The sequence below is a fragment of the Orbilia oligospora genome, assembly GCF_000225545.1.
Source record: "Orbilia oligospora ATCC 24927 unplaced genomic scaffold scaffold00081, whole genome shotgun sequence".
Lineage (NCBI taxonomy): Eukaryota > Fungi > Ascomycota > Orbiliomycetes > Orbiliales > Orbiliaceae > Orbilia > Orbilia oligospora.
This window is the reverse complement of record NW_011645638.1, coordinates 195,355-210,117: the sequence shown is the minus strand read 5'-3', so window position 1 is coordinate 210,117 and position 14,763 is coordinate 195,355. Positions and strand designations below refer to the sequence as shown.

Below are 14,763 nucleotides of genomic sequence, written 5' to 3'. Positions count from 1 at the left end.
TTTATTTCGTCTTTATGGAAACCCACAAAAGCTGAATGTTTCGGTAATCTAGTCCCACAGACGATATTTTAACAGCAAAGTTGGCCTCTATTGGCTAGTTTGTCTTTTTCTATAAAAGCAGCTATGGAGCAAAGGCGTTCAACATCCGAAGATAACAAGGACCCGACATTCACCGCGCTGACACCAACCGAGTCACCCGTCGAGTATCGAAATAACATCGAAATAGCTGAGTTAACGGCGACATCAAAACGAGACCTTGAAGCCGCTAGAGAACGTATTCTGCGACGGCAGGCTCTCGTTCGGCAGGATGCGCCACAGTTACCGTTTTTAACTTTCTTCAGGAGGGGCCTGAGTGATGACGAGTTAGATCGGGTTGCTACACAACCCTCAGTTTATGATGATCCGGCTACTGCGAAGTTTTTTGAGCCGCATCCGCAATGGGAGAATTTGCATCGGTTTGATCCTGAGGCTCGATGGACCTGGAGGGAAGAGTTGGTATGTGTTTTCCGTTTTAGTCTGCAAATAAGGAAGTATATAGATATAGTATGGCTAACACGGGTCTTTGAACGAAGCCATTGATTAACAGACTTGACTGGAAAATTATGGTCTGGGCATGCATCGCCTTCTTTGGTTTAGATTTAGGTAAGCGAATTTAAACAAATCTAGATATATTCATATTATATTATACCTTTGGAATATACATATATTATGTATCTAACACTCAGATGGCCTGTTCATTTAGGACGCGGCAATCTTGCTCAAGCAAACACGGATAACTTTCTTCCAGATCTAAATCTAACGACAAATGACTATAACTTGGGGAATACGGTTTTCCAACTATCGTTTCTAAGCGCTGAACTACCATCTCAAATAATAAGTAAACGGATCGGTGTTGATAGATGGCTTCCGTTTTTGATGTGCTCTTGGGCTATTGTGTCCGGGTCGCAGTTTTTTCTGGCTGGGAGAACCTCATTTCTGATTTGTAGATGCCTGCTTGGGCTTCTGCAGGGGGGGTTTATACCTGAGGTTCGTACTATAATATGATTTACCGCTTCTGAGAGGGTATTTGCTAATTAGACTCCTGAGTCTAGGTCGTCTTGTATGTTTCTAAAAATCTAACAGCGGATTACAACATCCAATTAACCGAAGCAACAATAACTAATCATATATATCCAGATTTTTAACCTACTTCTACAAAAATACCGAGCTCCCATTCCGTCTTGCAATATTCTGGTGCACCCGTCGGTTTACTGATATCGTCGCCCCAATAATTGCTTTCGGAATCCTTCGACTCCGCGGAAAGCACGGCCACGAAGGTTGGCGCTGGCTCTTCCTAGCCGAAGGCGCAATGATGTTCTCTATTGGCGTTTTCTCGGCTTTTTTCATGCCAGCATCCCCAACTCAGACTAAATCCTGGTACCGTCCTAACGGCTGGTTCAACGAGCGAGAGGAAACAATCATGGTCAACAGAGTTATCAGAGATGATCCATCGAAAGGAGATATGCACAATCGACAAGGACTTACGTTAAAACTGCTGTGGAAGTCGTTGGGCGACTTTGATATCTGGCCAATTTATATCTTTGGCATGCTTTGGGAGTTGCCTTCTGGCCCGCCGGACCAGTATTTGACCCTTAATCTGAGGAATTTGGGGTTTAGTACTTTTGATTCGAACCTACTGTCGATTCCGTCGCAGTTCTTTGGGGCTATTACGGTATGGGCGGAATGTGGTCACAAAATTATATATACTGTTGCAGTTTTACTAACTTCATACGGCACCACCGTATAGATGCTTATCTTGACCTGGCTTTCGGTTTCATGGAATGAAAGAGCGTCGTTTGGAATAATAACACAATTATGGTATTTACCGAATTTAATCGCTTTAGCTTTGCTAAGACGACAGTCGGCGCATCACTATAATTGGTCCACCTTTGCTATTTTAACGGTTTTGTTATCTTATCCTTCACGTAAGTATTGCTCTCCTTAGTACAAGCGATGTTAGGAATATTTGACTAATATTTTTTTTTTGATATAGCTCATGCAATGCACGTTGGGTGGGCGAATCGGAATTCTAATTCTGTTCGTACCAGAGCCGTTTCAGCTGCTCTGTATAATATGATGGTGCAACTTGCTCGAGTGATATACTCGAATATTTACCGTGAAGATGACAAACCAGAGTGTAAGTTAACTCCAGTCCTCAAGCTCCTTAGGGCTTGACCAAGGCTAACTTTAAAACGTGATATATAGACCGACGAGGGAATAAACAATTGATAGCAATATGTTGCATGAATATTGTTGTCTACTGTCTTGCTAAATGCTATTATCTATGGAGAAATAGATCGAGAGACAAAGTATGGGACTCTATGAGCATGAATGAAAAGATTCACTATTTGGAAACGACGACGGATTCGGGGAATAAAAGGAGGGATTTTCGGTTCGCGCATTGAGAATAAAGAATTTTTTTTGTTTTTAGACAAATTTTTGAAGGTACTTTATGGTGGCGTTTGGAGAACTTTCGTCTTTTTTTCTCTTCTCTCTTCTTTTATCCGGCCAGGTGGTATAGTAGGCGTTCGAGTGGTTTAATCAACATGGTTTAGATTCAGTTGGGAGGAGATTATAGGTTTATAAATTTCTTTATATATCTTAGATCTAGAGATATGACAATATTAATACTATTATCATTAACAGTACTCTCGTGTCGAGTGGTTTGACCTAGTCCAGTCAACCCCACTTGATCAATTGATGGCATGACATGTTAAACGAGGAGTAGAAGACCTATCATTCATTAATCCAAGTCCGATCCTTATCCACAAACATCCCATCAAGCGGGTCCACCGCAAGATCAAAAATCTTCGAAACCTCATGAACCTTCCTAATGAACACAATCCCCATTCTATCATACATCCCCAACCTCAACCTCATATCCTGCTTTCCCGCAATCTTTAAAGCATCAAATTTCAATACATGCTTTCCAAGAACTTCAATAAAACCCCCAACAGAAATATCTAAATCCACTTCTCCACGAAGAATATCACTTTCCAAATCTTTCTCTTCTTCTTCTTCTTCTTTGCCGTCGACGTCACCATCGTCTTCATCACCTTTTCCTACAAAACTAAACCAATCCTGACGGTATATCTGCCGATCCTTCTGGCCACCATATTCATAACCCAATTGATTCCACATAATGCAAACCCCCATCCTCCAGTCCTTCTGTCTGATATCACGTTCATACCTCCACCCCTGAAAATTCAAAAGTCCTTCCTTAAGGATTTGAGAATCCGTTAGGTCAATAGTTGCTTTTGCACGGTCTTGATCATTTTTTAAACATCCTTCGGTTTCGTTTCTTAAAAAGATTATCTTAGAGACTTGACCAGTGAAGATGTTGATTGTGCATTCAAGACCGATTGAGAGGAAGAGGTTGTGGATTTGAGGGTAGAGGGGTGTGGCTGGGGTGTACCGAAGAGGTTTTGTGGGGTTAGAGAGGATGAGAGTAGACCAGAGGGAGTTAACTTCACAAGCCGTTAGGTGGTCTTGCCAGGGGAGGAAAGAGAAGATGTGAATGAGGAGTTCGGGGGGGAAGGTGGTTATTGACATTTTAAAGAGAGCATGTGAGTACTTTTGTGTTGAGATTGTTGGATTTTGGATTTGTATGTCCTGAGCGTGACTCGCGACTCGGATAACCCGCGAACTTTTAAATTTGACAGGATAAGTTACGTCGGTACAGAGTCAGTAATGGGTATTATATACTTTACTACTATAACGGTGGTCTTAAGAGTTAGTCAAAATACATTTTGAAACTTTTGCAAAAGGGCGCTAGAGATTGGACGGTCTTGCGTAGTGAGCCTCGTCAGTTCGGTGGAATCCGAGGTTATGCTCGCTAAGCGTCCACGCGGATCTTACGTACAACCTCTGTGACATTACTGTCGGTAGTTAACGACTTACTAAGTAAACAAGTAAAATGGTATTCCCATCTCTAAACTCTACGGTGTGTCTATCCTAGCTGTAGAGTCATTAAGAAAAGCTAGCTCAAGGGGTTAATATTATTCTATCTACAAATCATATTTCAAGCATAACTTTCATATATGTGAGTTACTAAATCACAAACGAAATGTCAACTACAAATTGTGATTTGCTCCTTGTTCAGATATTCTCTTTGATGTTCAACGCCACCGATACTGTCCTTCTTGGGCATCTTTCCTCCTGTCCTTCTCATACTTCATATCATCCAATCCCAATAGCACACATCCGCTTCCCCCTTTGGTCGGCGCCCACCCCTCCGCGTCATAAACAATTTGATTCCAAAATGATGTCCAATGCCATGGTTTCACCACCTTTCCACATATTTCTCCATCATCTACATCCTGTACATTGACAAAATACCTCTCAAAGGCAAATATCCCCATCCAATGTTTCCTCGGGTTCCTATACGTCCAATTCATGAGATGTTCTCTTTGGAGGTATATCGGTTTTACACCGCCTGGAATATGGACTATTCGTTGTTCCTTGCAAGTACTCCAACAATCCTGACAGCCGTGGGCTACTAACCTCGAAGCTGTGGCGGAGTGAGAGATGCTGGTTGTTAATAGATCTCTGATAGTGAAACTTTTGACTGGAAGTTCGAGAGAGCCGAGTTTGTGACTACAGCTTGCTGGGTAGAACCATATATTGCAATCTGGTTCGTTTTTAGGCGAGAGGTCGATGCTATCGTTGTTATAGTTGTTATCGACCCAAACTGCATCATCAAGAAACGGGGCATCCGTAAACTTCATTGCACCTGAAATACTAGATATCGGCTGATGTTCGAATAAGTTCGTATCTAAGAAAAATAGATTCTCAGGATACTGTTCCGATTCCTTCTCGCTAACCGCCGCTACGGGAATAAGTGTAACTGTCATTGAATCTGACTCTTGAATTGCTTTTTTAGATTCTGGTGAGGAATGGACGATGAAGTAACAGTCTCGAAGGAGTTGGTGGATTAAATAGCGTTCATCCGGGTACGTCATTGTATAACGTAGTTTTGATTGGGTATAGCGTTCGGCGAATGTGAAAGGGTCGCTGATGAGATTGTACCATATTGGTAAAACACTTTCGCAGGATATGTGATCTAGATAGGAGAGGTGGGAAAGGATCATGATGTGGAGTTCAACGGGGAGGGAACGGATTCCTGTCGGAATTGGGGGTGGCATTGTAACGTATGTAAAATGTGTTTGTGTGGTATTTTGGTATTAGATATCCGACGATACCGATCTGGCCTGGCCATTCGCAAGCAACGTTGCGCAACTAGAACTACTTTTATTTAGTTCCCTATCGGTCGGTAGGTTAAACGAAAGTCAAAGTCGATATACCTCCTTTGACAAAAAGCTTTTTTCATTTTGGAGGCGGACTTATGAATTTATGGGTGAAGGTTTTGGCATCCTGCCTGGGGCTGAAATTAATTGTGGTGCCTGGTCCCAACGAAGCTAAGGATTCATGGCCACGGTATGCACCGCCACATATGATGTGCCGAACGGCCTATGCTACATACAGCACATGGGCTTCTTTTCTCTGCTGCTATCACTTACTTCCTTTAGTTCGTCGCGAGATACACTTCAGGCATGCAAAGCCACCTTAATTAAGGTTAGATAAGTAGATATCATATTTCACGAGGTTCCCAACATCGTACGTTACAAGCTATAGACTAGTAATTTTAAATTGCCTTATAAGCGAAGTATCAAAAAGTGCGTATTGGAAGATTTGAAGCGGAGTAATGGGGACCACGTTGCAATTTTACGATTTTGTTAGTCAAAAAAAAAAGAAAGAAAGGAAGGAAGGAAGGAAGGAAGGAAGGAAGGGAGAGAAATATATGGCCCTACACAACGGCTGCGGCTTTAGCCTTGATGTGCTGCAGCTGCGGTACGGGAGGATCCGGTTCTCCTGTGATGAAATTAACGAGTTAATTGGACACTCTTAATTTTCCCGAGCCGGCCACCTATAGTTTTAGAAGCCCCCCGTTTGGTCCTGAACAGCCCTCCAGGTCATCAGAATCCGCGAGAGCAAGACGCGTATTGATATACGGGCATACTTTCATAAACTTCCCATCTAGTCTTTTCTCCATATGATTCTTCCTGGCCTAAATAACGACGTGGTGAGTTGCTGACGCTAATCTATATATAAGGTCCAGAAGTTGATTGACCCATTCCATAAAAGTACACCTTCAAGGTTGAGATTGCCATTATATGCATTGGTATATATACGTATTCCGCTCCAGATGTGTCATTCCAATCTAAAAACGCGGCAAGCTCAAGTGAAACTATTGTATACACGCGACCAAAGTTCTTCGACGAAGATTTTTAAAACAGACCTTTGGTATACTGATCTACCCATATAAAATTGCCCTCATTAATTCAAAATTGATAAATATGAATTCGGCCTTTTCAGTGCGGTAAGCTAGCGATAAAACAGACTAGGAAGCCACCAGAGTTTCACACCCAAGCTTGCTATATATAGTCCAAAATAAACCTAGGGTGGTAAATTGTAGTTGGGATATATCGACATGTACCTTTTTCAATAAACTGATAAAACAAGTGTTTTGCTACTCATTGATTTTGAGAGGATACAAGATGACACATCAATCCTTCAAGATACGGTTCAAAAGATTCATCCTCTGGAAGCCTTTTAATCTCTGCCCCGTTCAGGAAGCTTGCAGACAGGACTTGATAAAACCAAGAGGAATAACCTGTGAATTGAAGCATGAGCGCGTTGAGGCTGTTGTAATCCGTATTAAGTGATACTCGTGCTGGCCATGCCCATGGTCTCTAGTCCTAGGGGTATGGTGTCCAATCTCTGTGTTCGAAGATACAGTGAATTATATTGAATACATTGTATAATAGCACTTATCCGCAGAATTCTTGCGTATGAGGCGACTATCTAGAGGGCCTTGGTGGAAGCGCTCAATAGTGACTTAATTAATTCTAAACTCACAGTCGGATTAACCAAGCCTGCTAAGGCGAGTAATTCAAGCTAAAGAGCTCGTGGTTATTGAAATCAGCTTCGTGAGCCGAACAGAGCTCGCACTACAGTCGACCAAGAACTCAATGCACACATGATGTCCGCTGCACCCTTGTGAGGAGATCGGATTTTTACATTCATAGGATCTTAAAACGGTCAGTCTAAGTCGCCCAACTGTCCCCGGGGCTAACTCTCAAAACGATAACACTCGGCTTCCTTCTCTTTTCCCTTTCTTGTATAATGATACCAAAGTCCCTACACTGTTTCGCGAATTCCTCATATCCGGACTTCTCCCAATCCCCAAAGTCCCAACTGTCGAGATTTAGATTATCAAGCGTTTCGCGAATTTCTTGATACGGTGACCGTACATAATTCCTCGTATTTCTCGCTTCAAACATATTCGCACAATCAGTGCAACTGAACTCAAAGCATTGCTTGTAAATCTCATAGATCTTGTCGAGAACGCTTCCGATTGATAAATATTGGTTCTGGGTCGAGTCTAACAGCGGAATTCGCTTCTTCGAACACATCCGGTCAAACTCCAAGAAATAAAAAGGTTTCGGCTTGGTGGGTGATGACGGTGGTGGTAACGAAAATTCATCGTTCGTCGCAATGGCATTAGAAAGTAAAGAAAAATAATCGAATTTATAAAATTCGGGTCTCTTTGCACGGGTCGGGAAGTAACATAGGGCTTGATCGTCGTAGAAGCCTAAGTCCTTTGTTGGGGATATTTTGATTTGGCGTTCTTGGGTGAGAGGACAGCGGCGGTAAACAACCGTGCATTCTTGGAAGAGAAGGTGACGTCTGTGAACACGGGGGGTCTGAGTTGCTGACCTGCCGTATTCAGGATTATTGTTAGCGGCGAGGCAAAAAAAAAGAATTTCAACCTCATGATTAATGGATCAATCGACATGGGCACGCACTGGCCAAACGGTCTCCATTCGGTTGAGGAGCCAGGATAACTCTTGACGTCCTGATAATAGACCGAGGGGTCACGGTATTTCTTGAGAAGATCGCGCCAAGCCCGGCAAACTTGGGATGCAACTAAACAGTGGGTCCAGTGCCCCAATGAGTTTAGTATTTCGGCATGAAGTTCGAGGGGTAAGCTGGAGATGTCGGTCTTCGGCTCGATTGTCGGTCCACGGATGGTGCTAAGTCGGTTCGAATTCATCGAGTTCGGTTTAGCTGTATACAGGTTTCAATAGAAACTATCTTATGGGAATTGTTGTTGAAACAAATTCCTGTCTAGCTACTGGTGAAGTTTTCGGAGGGGAATATGAATTCCTGATGCATTGAAGCCGGGAATATCCTTCACACATATTCCTCGAGCCGTCGAGTTAATTCAGCTTGGATCCTTTTGCGGTGGCGTATTCAGCCCCTCTGTTCCAAGACAGGCCGGAACACCAGCACCCTTACTCCGTACCTAAGTATGCGTATGAAGTATGTACTCAGGTTCATTCCGCATTTGTGTTGAACATCAGACACCATTGGCAGACCACCTAGATCACGGAAGTCTCTCTAATCAATATCCTGCGAATAGCAATCGCGATAGTTTACCCGATGAAACAGACCACACGAGCGGACCAGTAACTTTGTTCCTTCCGCGGTCGCTTTTTGCTTTGCTCTGGAAAAGTATCTGTGTAATACCATGTACTTAGTATGTACATCATACATGTAAGGCTCCTGAGCTTGGCTGATTTGGTGGGCGACTTTGGCTCTGATTTCCAGGCTGGGAAGCCGATTGGGGCTAATGCGAAGGGATCTTCGCTGTTAGCTGCATGGAACGGCGATATGTCGATTCATATGAATTCATAAGATTTCATATCCGATGGCCATGTCCGTCGAGCAAGGGCAGAGGAATCGGGGCAACTAGTTTCAGAAGAAGGGCGAAACCCTCTGCCATAAATTATGTAGTAAGGACTTAAGTACTTACTTACATTTGTAAGAGAAGTGTGTCGGTTGGTAGATGTCAGGTATCGGTCTCGACGGGTCGCCTTATCCTCCTGGCGAGCTAAAGTACTGAGCTATACTACCACCAGCCTGGCGAGCGGTGGCCTTAACAAGCAAATTGGAACCGAGGGCAGGCATGTTTGGCGGTTTGACAGCTGGCCGGCAGACGAGGCGACACCGAAATTGATGGTATGCTGCCTGGCCGGGGTCGAACAGGCAGGTCGAGTACATGGCAATAAGATGGTATGTGCCTCGGAGTGAGCTGCAGAGCTTCCAAGTTCGCCAAACAGGTATACATACCTTATTTTCGTGAGTTCAGGAAAGCTTTCGAAGAGTTGGTGATATCTCTCATCCAATCAATTTTCCCGGGGTGACGAGTACTCCCTGTGTACATAAATGTTCTCCAACCTTTCTATACTTGCAGTGGGCTCTTTTCCTCCTTTCCTTGAACAAGGGACTCCGAGGTCTTCGTTTCCAGTTAAGGCTTAACCGGATGTATGCAGGTTAAACATGCAGTTGGATTCACAGTCTTCAGCACATACCATTCATATCATATAGACCGCACATACATGTACACCCATACCAGGTTCTTGCAGTTGGATGTCGACAATGGCATTGTTCCTGTTCCGTGATTTTGTATGATTTGCAGCCGGGTACATTACATGTACTTATGTAAGTACCAAGCACTCAGGCTTCCAGAAGAGAAGTAATTTGCCAAAAAGGACCGATTTGGCCTGGGGAGGGTGTGATATCGGTAATCACCACCCTGCACTTAACTCAAGGGATTTAAGACTTCACCCATGCTTTTTTCGAAAATTTCCTGACGTGCGAAGATACACACGGTCGTTAAAGGAAAAACGCCCAGAAGCGGATATCCTTCCCGACCAAGGGAAGCATTTAGGACTTGCAGGGGGTAGCAGCCTTCGAAATCCAAGCGCAATCCAATCTCTGAGCCGGTCCCTTCTAACTCTACGGAAGAGTTTCCATTACCCTTCCCGTTCTCTACGTTAGTCAATTGGCTTAGCTTTGGCTCTTGGGAGGCCAGCCGATGAGACTTTTCCAATCGATACGGAGTACTGGCGTCTTATCAGAGTCGGGTAACAACTGACTTGGCTAACTAATGGTGGTGGTGTTAGTGGTGCCATGGACCATTCCGTATGCGGGGAAAATTCTTCCATTTGCCAATGCAGTTGAATCATCTTGCAACTGATCTTGATCTTAAACTTGCTTACTTTAACCCAACCCAGGCCGGACTCAAAATAAAAATAAAAAAATAAACATCCTCATACTTGAGTACTTTTCCGAAGTTCTGGATGTCCTGTTTTCTGTGAAGGAACGGCGGTATATAGCTGGCGGCGCTCTGAAAGATAGTTTGGTCATTGGACGCAGGGTCAATACGTGTGTCGATAATACGAATTTAGTTTCCCAGACACACACACTCAGACACGTTCACACATACATACCTCATCCAGCTGGACGGACATAGTATACTACTAAGTACTAAGTAGTTACTAGCCCTTGGATATTTCGTTTCATCGCTCGGGTTTTCCCGTCCGTTTGTTCAGGAGAGGCAGCAGTGCAAAATCGGCCGGGAACCCAGTCTGCTGTCGCCAGTCCCATCTGCCTGTCTAACTGTCTGTCTGCCAGTTGATTCGTCTGTTCGTCTGTTCGTGCTGAACGAACTGACAAGTTCTACCTGTCTGTGTATCCATTATTTACCTGCTTACTAGCCCGGTTAGCTGCTGCTGGTCGGTGCGATGACGAGTACTCGAGGGGACTGTCTTTTATACTTACATCCTTAAGTACTAAGTAAATTCAGTATCGTCGGAGCCCACTTGCAATTGGACTTTGCACTGCGCACTAGTTAAGGCCTTAGCTAGTTCAGTACCTGGGTAATTAGCAAGAACCTTAAATGTCCTTTTTCTCCACCCGTTTCTTTTGTCCAGTTGCTCTCCGCTATTCTTACCGACTACCTAAACGTTACCATCAAACCCGTCCTACTTTCCAATTCCAATTCCAATTCCAATTCCAATTCCAATTCCCGTGTACCTGTGTTCTTGTACTGTACCGTACCGTACTGTACTGTACTCTCATAAGTATATGTTCACATTCAGGCTATTCCCCCTTCGTATTCGATATCTTCCTGTAGCCTAACCATCTTCCTGTGCCGTGGGTGTGCGCATGTGCAAACAGGTGCCTGTGAACTACAGTCTTGTTCGTTAATTTCGGCTCCGAGCCTCTTTCGGTTTCCTCCCCCCCCCCCTCCTTAACCAAACCTTCGGGATCTTAGGTCTCGAAGTTGAACGCCCAGTTTTCTTTTCCTGTTTCGCGCCTCTTGGTACGTATAGTACGGTTGTTACTAATTCCAATTTTTGGAATCTTGTTTCGGTTTCGGGGTTTCCTTTCTGTGGTGACCCTTAAGGTCCTTTAAAACGGAAGGGCCACCTGCTCAACCAGATTGCCGGGTCGGCAACCACAACTCACATAATCATCCCAATCCCGAGACTTTGGGTCCTGCAAAATATCTTCCGCGCGCTTTTCTAGATTCTCAAGTCGCTTTTATCAGAAATTGTTGGTGAAGATGTCGAGTCCAGCTCCGTCGATATATCACGATGCAATTCTCGTCGATGTGAGTGTTTTTCTTCCTTTCCTTCCGTTCTAATCGAATCACACAACTTCTCGCGGCCCCTTCTCGCCTACTTCACTCACTCACCCGGTCAGTGGTACCTGATAATCACCCTTTTCCGTCATGGGAATTACTAAAAATCGTCGTCCAAATCCCATCGTCCTTTAAGTTATTCTCAGTGCACTTTTTTTTTTTTTTTGTGGGTCAGGCACGTAGAACGGCTACTAATCATTTTTCCTCTATTTTTTTTGGTGGCTTGTGGCTGCGTTAGAGCGACGATACCGACTACGACCATTACTTCGATGAAGGCGGCATGTAAGGCAAAATCTCCGTCCAGGACAACACTTGACATGACATGACATGAAATAACATGACATGGGCCATGGGAAATGAACAATGCCATTGTCTTATGGGGCACATGGTAGATGGGTTCCAAACTCGCGGGACCTGTTATCGCCATTCTGCATTTGTGCCACACACCCACCTAACGGTTTTTGCATGCAAGGCCTGGCTTGTTCCCGGCCGGACCCAATTTACTGTTGGACATTGCGCTGACTGTCCCTGCCTTTCCTGCCCCGGTGTTTAGTACGAGTACTGCTGCTTCATTAGCTTCCCAGATCACAGGTAAGGTCTTCTATATATACCCATTGATAGCCAATTGAGTTCATTCTGTCGGCACGTAGACCGCTGTCTTTTGCCTCTGTGATGAATGTGAAGGGATACTGTGACTGGAGGTCCCCCACATGCACGCCTGTTTTGTCTCCACCGTATCCAATGGCTTCTTCCATGCCTTGGAAATGTTTCAAATTCTCGATCCCACCTTTTTATTCTTTTTCTTTGGGTGTGTTTCCGACTAACATGGTCCCGGCATCTCGATTCGAATTGCTTCCACAGATTACAGATACGAAAATGGACGAAGATATCACGCCTATCACGGTCACTCAGGTTCAGGATCCTATTGGGCGCCAAATGATGAGGTATGATTTGCCCGGAATAGCTGAGGGTTTTTTGTTGTCGTTCATTTTTGTTCAAAACGTTCCATTTGGAATGTTTGGGGCTCTACCACGCACACGCCCACACGCACACGCAAGCCGCCTGGCGTGACGTCGGGTTGCTCGGTTATCCCGGATGGGCGGTTTGCTATCAAGGCTCTAGTGTCGTTTGATGCAGCAGCGGGCGCTGGCTAACAAACGTGGCATCGGTACAGGCGCAACAGCAACAAGAGGAACTATTGTAGGGTTTATTCCTTTTATATTTAAGGCGTTATTATAGACAAGATGTCTTAGCGAGGGGATCGAGAGCTCTGTGATATTCTTTGAAGATAATTGGCTGACTTTTTGGATATGTAGCCATTTGGTTTACACACTGAGGTTAAATGGAGACTTATTCTTGGCCCCGGTCGAAATGGAATACCCGAAGCTGGTGCGTTTTGAGAACCGTACATTCGTGTCGGAGTTGAAACCCTGTTAAATTAACGTCTCCATGTAGAAAGTTCTAGATCTGGGAACAGGGAATGGTATTTGGTGTATTGACATGGCCCAGTGAGTTTCCTATATCTGTCTCGCTCTAAGAAGTGACTTTTACGCTAACATCCTTTCAGTGCATTTCCCCAATCTGAAATCATTGGCAACGACTTGTCACCCATCCAACCAACATAGTGAGTCTTGTGGGAACCGAATCTGATTCTTATTCGAGAAAAAAATGTTGAATCTAATCTATTCTTTCAACTAAGCGTGCCGCCCAACGTCCAATTTGAAATCGATGATTTTAATGATGAGTGGGTACACCCCGCAAATCACTTTGATTTTATACACGGCCGTGCGCTCTATGGCAGCGTCACAAGCTGGGATCAACTATTGCGCAAAGTTCTCCAGTAAGACTCGATTCTTCCCCATCAGTACCTCTCAATTAGACCCTCAATTAACAGAGTATAATTGTCTCTAGTGCTCTGAAACCTGGCGGATGGTGGGAGTCCGTGGAAACCATGGTTGAGTTCCAATGTGATGACGGCAGTTTACCTGAAGACTCTGCTGTCAAATATTGGGTTGGCATAATGAGAATAGCTTGCGAACGGGCGGGAACTTCGTTCGATGTTGCAGGCCGAGTCAAAGAATGGTGTGAAGCGGCCGGATTCGAGGAGGTCACTCAAAGGGTTTACAAGTTACCGATCGGGCCTTGGCCAAAGGACAAATCTGAGAAGACACTAGGGAGTTATAATTTAGCGAACATGCTTAGTGCTTGTGATGGCTTTAGCTTGCATCTCCTCACCAAGTTTTATGGAGTGAGTCTACCAATCCCAAGATGCTTTCGATCGTAGATAAGATGCTAACATCTCTTTTCTCCTCTAGATGTCTGTCCCAGAACTTAATGATTTGATGGATAGGGTTAAGGCTGAGATGAAGAATAAGAAGATCCATTCTTATTTCAGGATGTAAGTAAAACTCCCTCCACTCCCAATTTATCAATACCACCTAGAACTTCGAGAACAGCTGCTGATGAATATTACACTGCAGGTGGGTCTGTTATGCTCGGAAACCCGAGGCTCCGTATGAATCGCGTCCCTCTAGCAGAGGCTCGACAATACGTCCTCCAGCCTACGACTTATCCGGCGGCGAGACTACAGACTGCGCGTCGATTACCGAAGAATATGATGAATATGAGGAAGATGATACTGATGCAGAAACTAGCCAACGTGCATCCCCTCCGGCACAAAGTATATACCATGGACGTCGCGGACATAGGGGACACTAGACTCCCTAGGGAATACTGAAACCCCTACTTTGCGTCATAATATATAGTCTGCAGTCATGAACTCACTTTTTTTGGCGGTCCTTTTCCTTCTAGATACGTTACTTACATTTCATTCGCTTCATCGGATACACTGCATTGCATTTTTATTTTCTGCCGCCTCATTTCCACGTCTCTACCCCTTTCCAAAATCTGTTGCTCGAGGTCTCCTTTGTCCCTAAAGATTTCTTTATCTATACCACCATATGGTACCCCTTTCCTTTTTCTTCCCTTTGTCAAAAATTTTTTAAAAAAAAAACTCCAGGCGGTTCTTAAAAGTAAAGACAAGACAACCCGGTTTGGTTTATATACACCTTTCAGATTTCATAATACCCCCCTCCGCTTCCCTTTTCTTCAACATCATATCTTCTGTATTTCATAGCGTGCGCGTTAATGGGCTAAATATGCATGGGCAA

General features: G+C 44.2%; 5 protein-coding genes across 5 annotated transcripts; 2 read left to right on the top strand and 3 right to left on the bottom strand.

The window, feature by feature from the left end:
• Nucleotides 1-123: 123 nt before the first annotated feature.
• AOL_s00081g56 (uncharacterized protein) lies at nucleotides 124-2,214 on the top strand (the record flags this gene model as incomplete). The annotated part of the gene is made up of 7 exons (XM_011124875.1): nucleotides 124-495; nucleotides 573-642; nucleotides 743-1,026; nucleotides 1,092-1,099; nucleotides 1,177-1,711; nucleotides 1,787-1,964; nucleotides 2,033-2,214. The coding sequence occupies 7 exons, from the start codon at nucleotides 124-126 to the stop codon at nucleotides 2,212-2,214; spliced, it is 1,629 nt and encodes a 542-aa protein (XP_011123177.1).
• A 561-nt stretch (nucleotides 2,215-2,775) lies between these two features.
• AOL_s00081g55 (uncharacterized protein) lies at nucleotides 2,776-3,591 on the bottom strand (the record flags this gene model as incomplete). Its single annotated transcript, XM_011124874.1, has 1 exon — nucleotides 2,776-3,591. The coding sequence occupies one exon, from the start codon at nucleotides 3,589-3,591 to the stop codon at nucleotides 2,776-2,778; it is 816 nt and encodes a 271-aa protein (XP_011123176.1).
• A 566-nt stretch (nucleotides 3,592-4,157) lies between these two features.
• AOL_s00081g54 (uncharacterized protein) lies at nucleotides 4,158-5,183 on the bottom strand (the record flags this gene model as incomplete). The annotated part of the gene is made up of 1 exon (XM_011124873.1): nucleotides 4,158-5,183. One exon carries the CDS (start codon nucleotides 5,181-5,183, stop codon nucleotides 4,158-4,160), a length of 1,026 nt encoding a protein of 341 aa, XP_011123175.1.
• Nucleotides 5,184-7,145: 1,962 nt separating this feature from the next.
• On the bottom strand, nucleotides 7,146-8,155 carry AOL_s00081g53 (uncharacterized protein; the record flags this gene model as incomplete). Its single annotated transcript, XM_011124872.1, has 2 exons — nucleotides 7,146-7,818; nucleotides 7,908-8,155. The coding sequence occupies 2 exons, from the start codon at nucleotides 8,153-8,155 to the stop codon at nucleotides 7,146-7,148; spliced, it is 921 nt and encodes a 306-aa protein (XP_011123174.1).
• Nucleotides 8,156-12,418: 4,263 nt separating this feature from the next.
• AOL_s00081g52 (uncharacterized protein) lies at nucleotides 12,419-14,311 on the top strand (the record flags this gene model as incomplete). Its single annotated transcript, XM_011124871.1, has 8 exons — nucleotides 12,419-12,537; nucleotides 12,910-12,982; nucleotides 13,049-13,101; nucleotides 13,161-13,217; nucleotides 13,293-13,433; nucleotides 13,505-13,841; nucleotides 13,909-13,991; nucleotides 14,074-14,311. The coding sequence occupies 8 exons, from the start codon at nucleotides 12,419-12,421 to the stop codon at nucleotides 14,309-14,311; spliced, it is 1,101 nt and encodes a 366-aa protein (XP_011123173.1).
• Between the last annotated feature and the right edge of the window lie 452 nt (nucleotides 14,312-14,763).